The 18135-nt window shown below is 40.5% G+C and overlaps 1 protein-coding gene across 3 annotated transcripts in view; it reads right to left on the bottom strand.

Annotated features, from left to right (window-relative positions):
* The window catches only part of ADGRA3 (adhesion G protein-coupled receptor A3), a 118768-nt gene that overhangs the window by 37218 nt on the left and 63415 nt on the right, over positions 1-18135 (bottom strand). For all 3 annotated transcript variants that reach the window (XM_073342384.1, XM_073342386.1, XM_073342385.1), the window contains 6 exons: positions 14998-15199; positions 9487-9636; positions 6761-6922; positions 6273-6476; positions 2889-3102; positions 2460-2668 (listed from right to left, as the gene is read on the bottom strand). In XM_073342384.1, the coding sequence (XP_073198485.1) occupies positions 2460-2668; positions 2889-3102; positions 6273-6476; positions 6761-6922; positions 9487-9636; positions 14998-15199 (1141 nt within the window). The remainder of the gene's footprint in view (positions 1-2459; positions 2669-2888; positions 3103-6272; positions 6477-6760; positions 6923-9486; positions 9637-14997; positions 15200-18135) is intronic.

The raw sequence follows: 18135 nt of genomic DNA, 5'->3' as shown, positions 1-18135 counted from the left end.
TTCTATAAAAATCATACTTATGCTCCAGCTCATTAAACAGCTAGAATTGGGTATGCACTATGTCTCTCCTCATAATTAGTGTAGATGTAGAGAAGATATAGTGTAATGTTCTGAAATACATACAGAGAGGTAGATTACAGGAGAAAATAGAAATAATATTTCCCTATACATCTCTAGCACAGTGATCTCACCACATCCCATAATCTTGCACGTAGAAATGCAAAGTACTGGGATTCAGATAACGGCACGAATATTACTTGCGTGTCTTACAGTCTTCACAACTAAAAAGTAGTTAAAAAACATTAATTGAAAAACAGAAAGTAAACTGTCTACAATTTCTAAAGGTTGTAAAATGGAGCAATTGTATCAAAAGGTTAAGTGAGATTCATGTCTGCTTGGGGAAGGTAATTGCTCAAATGGTGTGGCAGTTCTGAAAAACTATCGTAAGTTCTGATGCTTATCTAAATCAAAGCTTTTGATATTTGTCCAATGTTAAAGCCTTAAATAACGGCACTATAATAAACAATTAATTTAAGAGAAAAAAAACACATAATCACCCTTCCTATAAGGGAAAGTTAGAGCTGAAGGAGAAGTCTCTGAACAAGCAAGTTCATTATTGAGAAACACCACTTTCTTCCAGCTCCACTGTCAAAATACAAAATTACAACAAAGCTCACTGTAATTTTTCTTCATTAAGTTGTGTTCAGGCACTGAGGCTCAAATCCTTAAGTGTCATTTTCTAGCTTTGTCACCTTAAACCAAAATATTTTTTTCCTGTGGAAACTTAAATTTGTGTATGCAACTCATAGCAACAATGTTCCATGTAATCTTTACGTGCGAATACAGAAATCTAATAAGATTAATGATTTTGCAAACATATAGATTGTGTATCTCTTTAAATTTCTTTCCTCCAGGTGGCAGAATTATATTTAACTTCAAGTAAAATCCCTCCTTGAACATAAGCTGAACAAGCATAGATAACATATTTCAGGTTTTAAAAAGTCTATTACATTTTAGATGATTAAATGTAAAAAAGTAAGATAAAAGAATAGAGTATCCAATTCTAGGATTGTAATGATGAAAGTACCTTCAACTGTTCAAAAATAGCAACTTTTCATTTAAGAGATCTTCCATTTAAAAGGCTTCATACACTATGGCATCATGCCAAATCTTACAAAGTCTCCCCCTTTAAAAAAACTGCTTTTTGGTATTCTACCATTTAATCTTCTCTCTTTTATTAATTTTTTTTTAAGTTTAACAGTTTGTTCTGCTAAATAATAATAAAAAAGCCACCACATTTTTCATGCATTACTTATCCTAAATTATTCTTTTTCCTTCAAAACATGATTTGGAGAGAATGTTTGACTTATTTTTAAGACCATATGTAGCATCTCAAATGTAATAAATAGTGATAATATTACCTCTATGAAATTTAATTTTGCAAGTGTAACTTCTAAATGTTATTTATTATTAGTATTTCGTTTGTTAGAGGTCTGCTCTTATAACTCTGTGATAGGAACCATCAGGGCAGCACAAGAAAGCAGACAAGCAGAGTCCCTGTCACTTTACCTGTCAGAAACAAAATGTTTCTTTGCCTTTTCCCCAAAAGCCGATATCTTGGGAGACGTACATTTAGGAAGAATACCAACTGTTTGCTAAGTTAGGGAGAAGGGGTCCTCTGGCAACAAACAGTGACAAAAAGATAACCTATTATGGGGAAAGCACTTCCCTCAATTCACTATTTCATTCCTGCCACTGTATTTCAGAACTGGTGTAATTTTACTGAGCTCAATACATGGGAGACATTCAAATCAAAATACTTGTAGGAATGTCTTTAACAAATACTGTACTTTGACTTGTGTAGTAACTAAACACCATAATCTTTTTTCTTATATTCATATATTCATCCACTTTTCCAGGAAGTATGATCATGAATAGGCATTTTATACCAATATTCATTCAGTGGCTCTAAGCCAGGGTGTGGAAATGGACAAAAACCTCATATCCATAGACACTAAAACTAACCTGACAAGTTCTATTGTTGCCTAGAAGTTATTCCTATTATTTTCTCTGCTGCCTACTATTCTTCATTTGAGGCGGTCATTGTTAGACCTGGAATCTAAAGTTCGCAAAAGCAGACTGACAATTATTAGGTCATTAGAATAGATTTATATATCATAGTACCATACTGAAAGGTTTCATAAGAAAAACCTATTGTGTCTTTAAAATATTCTGCAGTAAAATTTACAGTGTTGCCAGTCTACCATTTTCAACCATACTTTATGCCAACATCTAAACCAATACAAACAAGTGAAAATTGTTCTGAAGTTGGTTTGTGTGAGGATACCCCCCACTCCCACAATATTTTATTATACTAAACGCAAAACATTTACCCTCTATATTTTTCCTGAACATTTTTTATTTCTGATTAAATTAAAAAACCTTAATAAATACCATACCATCAAGACTGCATAGTTACTGAGGGAGTAGCACTGAATGGTGGTAATGTTTTCATCTGAAGAGATAATGTGACATCCATCAGACTTCCATCCTCCCTGTCCATTGAGCAGATCGAAGTCCCATTGTGCCGCAACAGCATCTGCTCCATGAGCAATACGTCGCAGTGTCACGTTAATAGCAATGTGGTGATTGGCTAAGCTTAAACCATCTATTTGAAAAAAAAATATGGAATTGATTTTATATAAAAATGTTTAAATGTTTAATTTTCAAAACACACTGTAAATATTAATGCTGGATAATATCTGATTCTTAAAGGTGTGCTAATTGAAACATTAGTACACCTCTTGAATATAATGTCAAGGATCAGGTTTCTAAAGCTTTGGCATTCTTCTAAGGTCATACAAATGTAATAATAACCAAAAACAAACCTATCTTGGTGAGAATAACTGGTGTTACTACTGTACGTCGTTTCCCATCATCTGCCAGATTTGTTGAATTTCCTGTTGCTGGGAAAAGTTTTCCGTTGCGAAATGCAATAAGTTGAAGCTTGTAGATGGACTCATTTGTTGGCCTAATTTCTCTTTTCTGCTTTTGTGTAAAAAGGGAGGGTGGCAGCTGAATAGAAGCCTCTACAATAGTGTTCTATAAACAAACAGATTTTGAGAAGTATTAATCTCTGAACAAAAAAGGGATTTTTTGGTCTTATTTAGAAGCTCCTCCAGTTCATCAGTGTTGGGGTTTCTTCCTTTCAACAGGTTTCAGAGTAGCAGCCATGTTAGTCTGTATCCGTAAAAAGAAAAGGAGTACTTGTGGCACCTTAGAGACTAACTGTTAAGCTCTAAGGTGCCACAAGTACTCCTCTTCCTTTCAACAGTGTCTGAAGGAAACAAAGTTTATACAGAGCTCAGGACTGTAATGCTTCCAATAATCCACCAAAACATGCTTTAACTAAAAACCTTAAAACACCCTTTAACATGGAATTATTTGTTAATCATTGCCAGAAGCTGGGAACGAGCGATAGGGAATGGATCACTTGAGGATTACCTGTTCATTCCCTCTGGGGCACCTGGCTTTGGCCACTGTCGGAAGACAGGATACTGGGCTAGATGGACCTTTGGTCTGACCCAGAATGGCCGTTCTTACGTTCTTAAGATGGTGGGAGATTTAGTACATAGTTACCTTTCTGGTAGCCAGCTCAAATTGTTAATAACAAGTTCCTACAGTCATAGTCTCTCTACATGGTGGGGTAGGTCTGTTCGACCCAGGCCCCCGCCTCCACTCTACTCCACTCCTGCCCCTTCCCCACCCAGTTCTGTCCCCTCCCCCAAGTACACCTTGTCCCTTCTCCTCTGCCCCCCCCCCGTGCCTCTTGCAAAGCTGAACCACGGCTGGTGGGAGGCACCAGGAGGGAGGTGGAGGAGTTGATCAGCAGGGCCACTGGTGGGCGAGGCACTGAGGGGAGGGGTCGGGAGCTTGGCTGCCAGTGTGTGCTAAGCACTCACTAATTTTTTTCTTTGGGTGCTCTGCCCTGGAGCACCCACAGAGTCAGTGCCTATGCCTAATGTTTTGGGAGATCTCTTGGGAGCTAGACATGACAGGCAAGGCCAAATGCCAGACATGCACACAGGCAGATGTAAAGGTAAATGCTGTAATTGTTTCATTTGGAGTGGTATTAGCAGTGCTTGAATTACATGAGGGACTTAAGGGGGCCAGGCCCCCCTTACTACTTTTAGGAGCTACCTCACTTCTGACTTATTCAAAGGCACCAGAGGGGCATGTTTTGGCCCCCTTACTTCTTCCCTGTATGACCAGCAGCAGGGCCAGGAGCTTCAGAGAGAGCAGCAGCAACAAGTGCCAAAAACCTATGGTGGGGAGACACAGAGAGGGAAGGGTCTGCAAAGGGAGTAGAAAGCTGCTGGACCAATCAGCAGCCCTGGCACCACCACTGCAGGGGCAAGGGGTCCCATGACCAGAGGAAGCAGGTCTCACTGAGCATGCTTGGCATTTATTGGTGGATACCAGGCTCCAATGCCTGCGTTGAAGAAGCCCCTTCATCCCATCAGCAAGAGAGAGGTGCTGTCCGGTGCCCTAGCCAGCTGCTCAGCAGAGATTGGTTCATGCATGCCATGCCTGGTCCCGACCACTCCACTTCCAGAGATGGGCGGGGCAGGGGGGAGGACCTGGGGGACCTACAAGAGGGGAATGAGGACAGAGAACAGAACTGTCACGGCAGGAGGACCTGGGGGGATGAGGGGAGCAAAAATCCAGCCTTACCCCTTCCAGGAATTCCACACTGGGGAGAGGGCTCTGTGGGGTGAGGGAGAGTCAGAGTGGATGCAGGGAAAGATGGTGTGCAAGTGCAGAACTAGGGGAGGCAGGATGGTGTCAGGTGCAGCTGGAGGCAGGACTAGAGCAGGGAAGATGGGGTTGTTAGTTGAGTGCAGAAGACTGGGGGGAGGCAGGGGCAAAAGGCAGACAGGTGTAAGTGGTAGTGGGGCAGAAGAAGTGCTGTGATGGGTGCAACAGGGGGAGCTTGAGAGGGGGAAAAGGCAGGTGCAGAAGATGGTGGGGTAACAGGTAAAGGAAATCAGGGAGTTTAGGGCAGGGCAGGAGGGATAGGGAGGGAGAGTTAGGGGTCGGAGCAGAAGGCAGGATTTAATTGGTAAGGGAGGAGGAGGCAGTTGGGGTAGGGAAAGAGGCAGGGCAGAAATGGCGGTGGGAGGCTAGGGCAGAAGACTCAGCTTGACAGAGCAGAGAATAGAATTGAAGCACAAGGGCCAGCCAGAGGATTACCTGGCACCATGCTCCATATTGCCTGCAGGACTGCTCATATTCATGAAGGGGTCTTCCTACTTTTTCCCCCCATAATTCAAGCACTGGGCATTATCTACAATTTTGTACACAAGTTATTGGTACAGTACACATCTGCAATGAAGCTCCAATATATGAAGCAATAATGGCAAATTGATAAGCTGCACTGGCATTTAATCACAAATGGATTTTCCATGGAGTCAGAGTTAAGTACTTCCCCCTATATACAGGCAAATGAATCTGTCAGACTTGTTTTCTAGTTTGTACTCCTTCACACTGTCAGTATTTATCTAGATATGTATATGTCCTCAATCACCATGAGACACACTTGTTTAGACATGTGTCGAAGTAAAAAATTTGAGTTAAGTCAACGTATCTTAAAGGTTACTTTTTTTTAACTTGAAAGTTAAGTGTAACATGCAGACAGCATACCAAAATAAATGTACTGAACATTAAAAAGAGGTCAGGAGGTAATTCACTTTCCATGCTGCTGAAATACTGTGTGTGTCTAAAGCCTTGTCTACACTTCACAGTTCTGTCGGCAAAAGAGACATGAGGCATTGCAAACCCTTCTCAAAGCACCTTGTGGCCAGCTGCACAGTGGGATAGTTACCCACAGTGCACTGCTCTCTGTGTTGATACAAGAGCTTTCAGTGTGGATGCACTCTGCCGACACAAAGAACATAGTGTGGACATGCAACAGCATAACTTTTGTCAACAAAACTCTGTAGTGTAGATATAGCCTAAGAGTATGGTGTTGGTGTTGTTTTTTTTAATGTAGACACCGGTCCATTAAGAATTGTTTTGAGTAATTTAGCCAAAAGCAACACAAAACCAACTTCTTTATTCCTCTCATAGCTTCTCTACTCTTGTTCTTAAATAACTGTTCTGTATTACAATGCAGTAAGAATATTTTAACATTGGAAACTTAATTTAAGCCACTTTCCAACCAATTAATCTCTAAGTCTTATAAGCCAATACAGAAACAATGAGCATCAGACCTTTAGTGCCAAACTTGACAGTGTATTTGAAACATTGCACTTAAAGCTTAATTGCTTATCTAGGTTTCCATCTGGATCTCTTCTCCCATAGTCAGAAAGTCCTGTACGGTCTGATGCAGCCACTTTCTGAAATACAGTGCATGTCATCCCAGTGAAGCCAGTTGCCTTTATTACGTAAGCCTCCAGAGCAATATTTGGAGAGTACTGTGACAAGAAAAATCATATAGACAATAAATAACTTTATACCACATAAAAACAATCTTCAAAGGATTCTTCACATTAATTTTATACAAAGACCAGAAAAGCATTCTGTATAACTGTCAGATTAATTTGGTCGGAATAATTTTTTTTCCTTTTAGGAATCTCAAATATTCTAGACCTCGAAGCACAAATCAGACAATGTCAAAATCTATTAACTATGAAAAAAAATTCACTTTTCAAAATAAACCAGAAATGTTTACTTTAAATTAATGGAACTTTATGCTTACTGTTGAGTAAACTTGAGCTCCATTTGCTAGTCGATACATAGCAATTCTCTGTAAACATTGTACAATTCTAGTGCAAGCTTTGGCCTCTCTCTGTGACATCCACAAAACACGTTCATCAGCTAGCATAATGTTACTTGCAATGTCCACCATCACATCACCAAGCTAGTATGGGACAGAAATAAGAAAACACCATGTCAGCTTCGGTCATTCATCTTTTGGCACATCAATAAGAAGCATAAGATTATTTTCAAGCCAGAATTATTGGAAACCTAATACTACTGTCAGCATCTTAAAAAAAAACCAAGAAAACAGTTGTTCCCACATCAACCATTATTTGTCAGGTATGTTACTGGAGTAGCTTTTAAGAGTCAGATATTTACCTCACTGTAATATTACTGTTAAGACAATATATTTTGTTTTCCCCTTCTGTCAGTTAAATTTACTATACTCCAAAAGCAAAAGAGCATGAGACATTTAAGAGGGCTACCATCAACTTCAACGTTAATCTATTCAATAGTTAAAAGTAGTTTTTGGTGGTACTTCTGATAACCAGACACTGTCAATTCTGGAAATTTAAGTTTTTCTTTTTTCCCCTCTTTTGCCACAACCTTCCTCTCTCCTCTACCCCCGACCCTGGAAATTTCCTAAGTTAGACCCCAAGCCTGCAAACATTTATGCACATTCTTAACTGTGAGCACTGACAACAGCTCTATGAAGTGAAGCACATCTGTAAGATTTTACAGGATCAGTGCCTCATACAGAGGAAAACGTGACACAGACTATATACGAATGCTGTCAGATGAACAAAACAAAAAAACCTGACCTCATTCAGTTACTGTAATCTGGGGTGTTACTTTTTAACAATAGCAGGTAAGAAGACAGCAGTGAGATTTTTAAGCTTTTCAAACAAGGAAGTCCATACCTGGAAGTGAAGATTTGCCACATCTTTTCCACTGCTCTGCTAGGGACTGATCCTGCAAGGTGCTGAGCACCCTCAACTGTCAGTGAAGTCAACAGAGAGAGAGCGGCACTCAATACTTTGCAGGATCAGGCCCTTATTTAATAAATATTTCTGAAATAAATCAAAACTAAGGCAAATGGATAAAATGCTTATTAATTTAATTATAAAACATACAACTTCTTATAAGTCTGTTGGTTAAACTGATAATTTATTGTAAAAGTCAACAAGAAATTCCTAAAATTATAGGAATCAAACTTAATTGATTCTCTCTGCATAAATCATGAACTTATTATCAAGTCACACTCGCCCACTCTTTCGTCAATGTCATCAAGAATTTTCTTAAAATGTTTCTAAGCCGTGATGACATCTTATAGTTTTTTTCATTTTCTAATGTGGAATAGTCTGACACAGAGCCCCCACTCCCCGAATGTTTGTTTTTTCTAGTGGACACCTGACACTGAGGAAGCTATTAAGGTTACAATTCATGTATTCTACATCTTTCAGACTATTCAAACTGCACAATGAAAAGCCACTTGAAAACATATTTCATATATTTACCAGCTCTAAATTTTAATTAATTCCAGGAAAGCAATGTGTAGTGATTAATTTAAAACTTTATTTTTATTTAGACTAAAGGAAGATTATTAAATGTATTGGCTATTCATGCTAGAGAATGGCCTATCACTTGCAACTTTCCAGCATACCAACAAATCAAACAGGTTTCACTAAATATGGTTAAAAAAACAAAAAGAACAATACATCATCTACAGAGAAACTGAGGAACTTCAGCTACTATTAAAAACACTATGAATGAATTTAACATTGACAGTTTTATCGCTTTTATTACCTTCAAGTAGTGGCAGAGTGACAACAGATTGACAAATCATTGCTGAGAAAACAATACCCTTATAATATATTAAATCACGCAGCAATCCATATTTTAGGTTAGGTACTAAAAACAATCATTTAATAAATTATTTTTTAAATTATTTCACAAACATATAGAAACATTAAATTTAGGACAAATTAACTGAGCTATATATTTAAAAGGGAACTGTAATGTGAAAATCCTCCAAAGAGTTTATTGTGAATTTTTATACTACATTATTTGTTCGTGTTTGCATGGGGTGGGCATGTTTTTTTGGCCAAGTTCCAAATTATTGCACTATGATCTCCAACTTTCCAATATGCACTGAATAGTGAGATCAAAACCACTGTTCAGCAGTGAAAAGGAGTTTCTATCCACTCCCCCTCAACAATAAACACTCTCTAAGATATTATTTTAATGTCTTATATCCCATAAGATATAAGATGACTGAAAAACCTTAGAGATACACCTCAATATTGAATAAAGCCAGGCTATCATGGGGGGAAAAAGATAAGTCTTGTTTTATTCATTACTGAGAGGATCTCTGAGGTTTTCATTATTCAGCTTTTTATATAAAATCATTCTAATGAAAACCTGGGTGACCCACTCTATACTAAATAAAACCAGACGTACTGTACCTATCTCCCTGCTCCATTGCTGACCAGAGACATTACAGGTCCAGTGAATGCTGGAGGATCTCAGCATGAATACAAAGTCTTTGACCATGGGTCAGCAACTTCAGGAACCTACTAAACAAAGAAAAAAATGGAATAGAACCTGAAATTTGAGCTCCTCAACCTAAGGTTTAGAAGGTTTTTATTATTTAAAACAGGTATTTTTAATAAGGCAAATATTTCATCCAGTTATCTTGAAAATGGTATCAAATATTAGAGGTACCTCTTTGTACTTTTCAGCAAATCTTCCAAATTTTTCTATCATTTCAGCCACAAAAATAACATCCATCTTATCAGAAAAATTTGCTGCTTCAACAGTGTAAGCCAAAAGCTGTCTTGCTGTTGCAACTGCATTAGTAAGGTTGAGTGGCATCTATATAAAGAACAAATATGAGCAACAAAAAAAGGAACATTTAAATCTAAATACAATTTAGGAGAATGCCTAAGTGTTTCAAATTTGAGACTATTGTAAAACAAAAACAAAACCTTAATTTTTTAAATAAAGTACAATTAATAAATTTCTCTTCCTTTGCACATCTATTTCCTGTGTATATAGATAAAATTGTTTTCCAAAATTCCTAGAGCATGAAAAGTATGTTTCATAGCTAGACAAGCTAAGAGAAAGCTACACACACCACAGCCACAATATCTATTGACATATTTAAAATAGAAAATGTACTTGAAATTAATGAGAGGCTCTCCCTAAAATATAAGAAAAGTTCAGTGTCCCACTCCTGCAACAAAAACCAGGCAGGCAGACTCCTGCATCCTCCCAGAGTCCTATGGACTTCCTGTGGCACTGCACAGGGTCTCACCTGCATGGTTCTCTTTGCAGCATCGGTGCCTGCACCAGTAGATTTGGAAGCATGGTTTTAGAAAACAATGATTGATATCCCTAGCGTATATTAGTTCAGCAGCCATAATGCATCATTAACAAAAATCAAGTTTCAGAGTTCAAATACTGCATATAATCTCTCTGCACTTTTCTTTTTTTAAACCAGCGAATTAATTTTTACATTAAAAGGTCACATTCATGATATGCAAGTCACAGTACAATGTATATCAATCTGTCTGGATTAAGCAATATTTCCGTAATTTTTTCTTAAGGTAATGAAGAATTCCCTTTAACACAAAATTAACCGTAGCAGTCACATCTAGACGTTCCATTTTATTCAGTGTTTCCTTCCATTTCGGATCCAGACCAATATTTAATTTAAACTACCAGGTATTAAAAAGATAATATACCTAGTCCCTAAATAAAGACAAAAACAGTCTAGCAAAACAAATCTTTGGGCCTGGATTTACCATGTCAGGGGGCCCCCCAACCAACTGATTTCTGTGGGTGGTGTTGGGAAAGGCCAAACCTGAGTTCCTGCAATGCCACTCAGATTTGGTTCGGCTGTCCCTCCATCATGATGGCAGGGGGTAAGGGAAGAATGATGACGGGGCCAAATTTGAGTGGTTTTGCAACCTGGCATTTTGGGTGGCCAAAATCAGGAGGAGCTGCCCTACCACGGGGTGGGAGTGGAGTGAAGATGCTGGTGAGTGGCCAGGATGTTGGGAGGCACTCGGGGCTGTGGTGAGTGGGATATATGTCAGGTCTCCTGGGATGTGTCTGGGGAATCTCAGCGTAAGTGGGAGCTGGTGGAGGATTGCTGGGATACATGTGGGATGAGAGGCATTTGTTTCTGAATAGTGAATGTCTGGAGAGAAGGTGCTTTGCTAAGTGGCCCCTCTTAATGCTGTGCAGGGTGGACAGCAGTTGCAGAAGAATTAGACTGGGGTCACAGTGATGCACAGGTGTGCCCCATTCTCCCCTCTGTCATGGTGGGGGCAGCCGGGCCAAGTTTGAGTGAAGGTGTGGGGAAGGCCCAATTTCCATAGTGCACAGGGCCCCAAAACTATTTAATCTAGCACTGAAAATTTTTGGGAGATCCAAATGTTTTCTGTGCAAAAAATTACTGAAGTTTTGCTGACCTACCTAAAATTTTGTTACACAGAAAAAGATGATAATTTTCAGATTACTTCTTCTAAAGGAATAATTAAATCACAGAGCTCAATATTAAGGTAACATTTTTGAACATTCCTTACAATTTTGACAGAGCAGAGAAATAATTATACATTTAAATATGGAAAAATTAGACCAGTAATCCTGCTTCTCTTAAAATATTCCTGACTGGATTTTCACCTTGGGTTTCAGTTTTCTAACATGAGACTCACAGAACTCTCCCTAACTATGAAAAAAATATTGCCCCCCAAAGAGCAGTAGCAGTAGGATGGAATATAAGTGAAGCTCCCTAATCAGACATGTTCCACCCACTTAATTTAGTTGCTGTCCTGGGAACTTCTAGTCAATTCCTTCTTGACCTATGTCTGCCAAAAAATAAAAGGGTCAACTTGTTAGGTCCATTATTTGTTTCTATAATGGTAGCTCCCTAAAGGCCCATCTACTAGAATTGGCGCCTCAGTATTCTAGACATTGTAAAAATACAGTCTGGGACAGTCTAAACCCTTACAGCTTACAATCTAAACAGGTAACACAAAGAGTGAGAGAAAGGAGCGTTATCATCCCCATGTTACAGATGGGGAACGAAGGCATACAGCTATTAAGTCATTTTTTCCAAAGTTATACACCGAAAGTCTGAGGTAGAACAAGAACTTGAACCCAGATGTCCTGAATTCCAGGTGGTGTTTTGGTGCTAGTTTTCTAATACCATGTCGTATTGGCAACACCATTGAATTATGGTTACTGATTCTGCACGTGTATCACATAGTAATATTTGTAGAAGATTACGGTTAAGGCTCTCTCCCCTTGCTGTTTGCTTTTAATGGTTAATGGAAATTTATTCAGAATTTTCAGGAAAGTGTTTCATTTATAAACACCTACATAAGAGACCCATGGCTGACTGCAACTCCCAGGTAAATTCAGTAATTTATTTGGATGAGGTTTCAATTATGAGTGATTCTGGGTTTGAGAAACATGCAAAGAAATGAACCTTGTAGGTTTATTTACTTGTTAAAAGTAAATGCACATTTAGACTTGAGAGGATCCAGTGCTATGTGTGTGTAATTCTTTCATCCAGCATTAATTTGCAAGTTGTTTCAAAATTAAAGTTTCTTCTATATTTTTAGGAAGGCTTTTCCTTCTTTTCTTTTTCACTTTTTGTTCATTTTCTTTAATGGAATATTTCTGGGACAAAGAATAAACAGGATTAAGTGAAATAAGATTTAAGGCTGACCACATCCTGGATCATTTTCATATTACTTAACGTTTAATTTCCAGTGGACTACTGAAACTTAAGTCTATACTTATGTCAGATTTCCAGCTTTTCCATCTGTAAATGTTCATAATTCACCAAAAGGAGCATTAGTCCATTTCAATATTCTATGCAGTGATGTTTTGAAATTCTTTGCAAGTATTAGGCATAATCTGTTACAACATTCTTACAAAACATTGGTGAGTGAGAGTGGGCATAAAGAGAACCATATTAGGCCCTGATTAGAGGTTGCAAATTCCTGATTGCTGTAGCTACTCACCACTGTTTTTCAAACCCAGAGCCCCAGTTTTTGGGTGAATGACTGTCATTTAACTAATGTGAGTGACACTTCACAAACATTTATGGTTCATCATGCAGAGCACCTACAATTACATTTACAATAGTGTTAGTTAACTCAAAGTAATTGTCAAATTAACTCAAATAGCAAAGAACAAAGCACTACAATCTAGACAGAGCCTGAAACGGTCTCAAAACACAAGAACTTTAGGGTAAAAAAATGTATGGTATATTTTTAAGTATGATTAATATCTCTATTTGTAAAGTGTATCTGCATTTGTAAATAAATATTAATGATTTACAGAATCAATAAACTGTGTCTATAACAAAGTGATGTTCCAAGAGTCTGTGTGATTAAATTGGAGACAAGAACAGCTCAGAATTCAGTAAGTCTGACCCAGTGCTATACTAGACAGCTAGAGTAACCTTTTACATTTTGGGGAGGGTGTTTGAGGTTGAGACGGGGTGGACTAGGCCCAGAGGCCTCAGGTTCCTTCAACACCCATCCCAGGAAAGGAGCAGTAGAGAGGTCCTCCAAGTGGGCGTGAGTGGCTGCAGGGGAGGCAGCCAATGAGAGAGGCTGCAGGGAGCAGCCAATCAGGACTCAGCAGGACCCTATAAAAGGAGGTGCAGGGCCAGCATGAGTTCAGTCTGCTGGTAGGGACTGGGGGAGTAAGAGGTGCTCCTTGGCTGGCTGCAGGGGCTGAAAGGGATGGACAGATCAGTTGCTGGCAGGGACCGGGGGAGCCCAAGAATAGCTCCTGGCTGGCTGTCGGGACTAGTTATTGGCAGGGACCGGGGGAGTGAGGAAGGAGCTTCTGGCTTGTTGCTGGGACTCAACTAAAATGGGCTATGGGAAGTGGGCCAGGGAAATGTAGAGCAGCCATTAGTAAAGGGACATAGTGCAAGGCTGCTACACTATGCAAGGGTCCCTGGGTTGGGATGCGACGCAGTGTGTGGGACCAGTTCCCCCACACCAGCCACTGGGAGGAAGTGGCTATGCCCTAAGGAAGAGAATTAGAACTTTGGCACCCCAGAGAAGGGGGCTGCACTGAGACTAACTCAGTGGGGAGCTGGTGGTCAGCGAACTGCGGGCTCAGCAAGAAGGCTAGGGTCACTGAGGTCTCTAGGAGAAGTAATGAGTCCCTAGGTAAGATGCCCTCAGGCCTCTGCTCAAGTCTCGAGTAGGAGCCTTGCACCCTACCCAGACCAAGCCAGGGTACTGTGACAGGCACTGTTGGACTAGTTAAAAACTGAACCCAGGGAGGGCTGCAGAGGAGGACACACCAACCAAGGGTACCAGGATAGGCCCTTTCGAACTGGGTAAAGACTGAGCCCAGGGAGGGCTGCAGGACATTGGGGACATTTTGGATTATGTACCCCGGAAGAAGTTTGTTTAATTTGGCATATGGACCCTCCATAACTCAGACGGAGGACTGAGTCACTGAAGACCTGCCTGAGGAGTGCAGCGGCCGACAGAGGGCAACTAGTGGAGGAAATTGAGGAAAAAACTGCAGCATGCACACACTTGATGACCAGGGGTGCCCGTGAGAGGTGAGTGCACCCCATTACAGAGGTTGTCAGAATTCTCCAATTCACTAAAATATCCGATGGCCTCTGAAAGGAAAGCTAAACCAAATTCTTGTGTAATCCCACAGGTTCCAGTGTTAGGTTCTGAGCTGTGAAATGCTAATAAAGAGACATGATCAGATAACAAATGGTGTATACATTGATCCAGTGAACACTAGATACTTTGTAACGAAGGCTAAGACTTTGTCATGCATATTTTTAATAAAAGTCATGGACCGGTCACGGGCAATAAAGAAAAATTCACGGAAGCTCATGACCTATCCGTGACTTTTTTACTAAAAATACGCATGACAAAATGGGGAGCTGCAGGCTCTGAGTTGGAGGGTCCCCCCACCACCGCTGCAGCTGGGACTGCAGGGCGGCCCCGCTGCAGCTGGGCGCTCAGGCTCCTGCAGTTCCCAGACACCAAGGGTGGTGGGGTCCTACAACTCCCAGGCGCCGGAGGCTCAAGTCACGGATTCTGTGACTTCCGTGACAAAGTCGTAGCTCTATTGCAGTGGAGAGGCAAATTTTCAATTTTATTTTCATTGAAGATCTTGATTTAAGTTATTTTAAAATAGTTTCACAAAAGATAGAGAAGTACAAATTACCTGATTAAACATATACAGGACTCGAGTAACATCATTTGCATATTGGCACCGAGAATAGTCCTCTTCTGCCCAGAATCCTCCTCTGTCACATCTGCGCCAAGCTCTTCTCTCATCCTGAGAGTTGCCAGGATATATCCCACTGCCAGCAGAGTAACGAGTACACAGTAGGTATGCAGTAATGCCTGCCAATGTTCTAGGCCACCTACAGAGTTGAAGGCAAAAGATTAAACAAATTTACATGACAAGTGTAAAAAATTGAGTAAATAAAAAGAATTAAACACTATGGCACCAAATAAAAGACACTTCAGAACAAAATATCTGCTAACTATTTAAAAGGCCACATTGGCGAGCCTTCAGTATTTTCAGGCAATTTGTATCTGGATTTATTAACAAAAATGAGTTCTAATGTCAGTATTCTATTGTTTCTATTCTTTCATCAGTCTGCACACTGGAGAGAAAGAAAAGTTATATAAAAACTCATTAGAAAAGATTGCAATTTTGTTCCAAATGGGAATTTACTCAATTTTTGTGGCAAGATTTCCAGATTAAGTGTTCTATAATTGGATGTTACATTCACTATGAGATACTCTGCAGCTTTTCTACTTGCTCTGCTCACATGTGTCAGTGTAACTTTCAGATTTACTCCATCTGTCTGCTGATTCTCAGCTGCAGATATCAACAGAAGACAGTTCAAAGTGAGCAGAAAGCAACTGGACCAGCATCATATATCTACAACACAATTTTGATATTCTCTTATCACACCAATTTCTGCTGTCATAGTGAATAGAAATTAATTTTCATGTGAGGACAACCGCTCCTCTACACTGACAAGGAAAAGGAAGAAAAAAGGTTTCCTTGGAAGGAAACTGATGTTCTACACCCATATTTGGTTTGTGACCATGCACCCCCCAAACAAAATTCTGTATCTCTAACCTTTACTTTCTTTTTTAAAGCATAAAACCAATTGGATAATACAGAAAATGAAATGGCAACATTTATTGAGCTAATTATTCATTCAGCATGTCAAAGGAGTCCAAATGATGTATTAAAACACACAGTTAAGCTGTCAGGCTAATTAACATATTTCCATCAATACTAACAATGGAAGATTTAAAAACCATGAAAAATATCTGGCATGTCAAATACTTCAAGGCCATCAACCCAACTCATAAACTTAATTAAAACGTGGTCCCCTTCTTGAGAATGAGCAATTTAAGTTTCTCTTGCCACCTACACTTTTCTACCTACTAAGGCCTGGTCTACACTATGAGTTTGTCGGATTTAGCAGCATTAATTCCAAATTAACCCTGCACCCGTCCAAACAACGAAGCCATTTTTTTTATACATAAAGGGCTCTTAAAACCAATTTCTGTACTCCTCCCCAGTGAGGGGATTAGCGCTGAAATCGACATTGCCGTTTCGAATTAGGGTTAGTGTGGACACAATTCGAAGGTATTGGCCTCCGGGAGCTATCCCACAGTGCACCATTGTGACTGCTCTGAACAGCACTCTGAACTCAGATGCACTGGCCAGGTGTACAGGAAAAGCCCTGGGAACTTTTGAATCTCATTTCCTGTTTGGCCAGGCGAGCTCATCAGCACAGGTGACCATGAAGAGCTCATCAGCACAGGTGACCATGCAGTCCCAGAATCGAAAAAGAGCTCCAGCATGGACCGAATGGGAGGTACTGGATCTGATCGCTGTATGGGGAGAGGAATCCATGCTATCAGAACTACGTTCCAAAAGACGAAATGCCAAAACATTTCAAAAAATCTCAGAGGCCATGAGGGACAGAGGCTACAATCAGGGACGCAATACAGTGCCGTGTGAAACTTAAGGAGCTCAGACAAGTGTACCAGAAAACCAAAGAATGAAATGGACGCTCCGGGACAGAGCCCCAGACATGCCGCTTCTATGCTGAGCTGCATGCAATTCTAAGGGGGCCCACCACCACTACCCCACCCCTGTCCGTGGACTCAGAGGATGGGATACTCTCCGCCATGGCTGAAGATTTTGCACATGGGGAAGTTGAGAAGGACGACGAGCTTGGGGAGAGCACACAGCACACCGTTTTCCCCAACAGCCAGGATCTTTTTATCACTCTTACTGAAATACCCTCCCAACCCAATGAAGCCGGAGAAGGGACCTCTGGTGAGTGTACCCTTTTAAATATAATACATGTTATAAAAGCAAGCGTCTTTTAATGATTAAGTAGCCCTGAGGACTTGGGATGCATTCGTGGCCAGTACTGCTACTGGAAAAATCTGTTAATGTGTCTGGGGATGGAGCGGAAATCTTCCAGGGACATCTCCATGAAGCTCTCCTGGAGGTACTCTAAAAGCCTTTACAGAAGGTTTCTGGGGAGAGCAGCCTTATTCCGTCCTCCATGGTAGGACACTTTACCACGCCATGCTAGTAGCAAGTAATCTGGTATCATTGCATGACAAAGACTGGCAGCATATGGTCCCGGTGTTTGCTGGCATTCAAGCAACATCTGTTCTTTATCTCTGTGTTATCCTTAGGAGAGTGATATTGTTCATGGTAACCGGGTTGAAATAGGGGAATTTCATTAAGGGGACATTCAGAGGTGACCGTTCCTACTGGGCTGTTTGCCTGTGGCTAAAAAGAAATCCTCCCCACAGTTAGCCACGCGGTGGGGGAGGGAGGGCCACTGGAGCTGAGCTGTTCGCGTTTGGCTAGCAGGGACCTTCCCTGATACCAGCTACGCGGTGGGGGGATGGGAAAAGTGATGATCCCAGAGAATTGGATGGGGGGAGGGCGTTAGTTTGGTTTCTGCTGCTGCACGTTAACAGGAAAACTGCAGCAGTAAATGGTCTCAACGGGCTTTGCTTGGTATGGGAAAGGAGGGGGCTGCTGTTATGAAGGTTGCAGAAGCTGGAAGACTATGGCTTACCATGGCCACCTGCAAGCCGAATTCTGTTGCCTGGCTCTGCGTGTGTGATCTAACACCAAAGCCGCAGGCACTCAATCTAAGATGCAAAATGTGAGCTTGTATCAAAATCTCATGTGCTATGTAATGTGAATAGTGTTGTTCACCATGAAAGAGTATAGCCATTGTTCTGTAAAATGTATCTTTTTAAATACTTCATTCCCTTTTTTTCCTCCAGCACCTGCAAA

The sequence above is a fragment of the Lepidochelys kempii genome, chromosome 4, assembly GCF_965140265.1.
Source record: "Lepidochelys kempii isolate rLepKem1 chromosome 4, rLepKem1.hap2, whole genome shotgun sequence".
Lineage (NCBI taxonomy): Eukaryota > Metazoa > Chordata > Testudines > Cheloniidae > Lepidochelys > Lepidochelys kempii.
The sequence above is the reverse complement of the archived record's forward strand: the minus strand, read 5'-3'. Positions and strand labels throughout refer to the sequence as shown.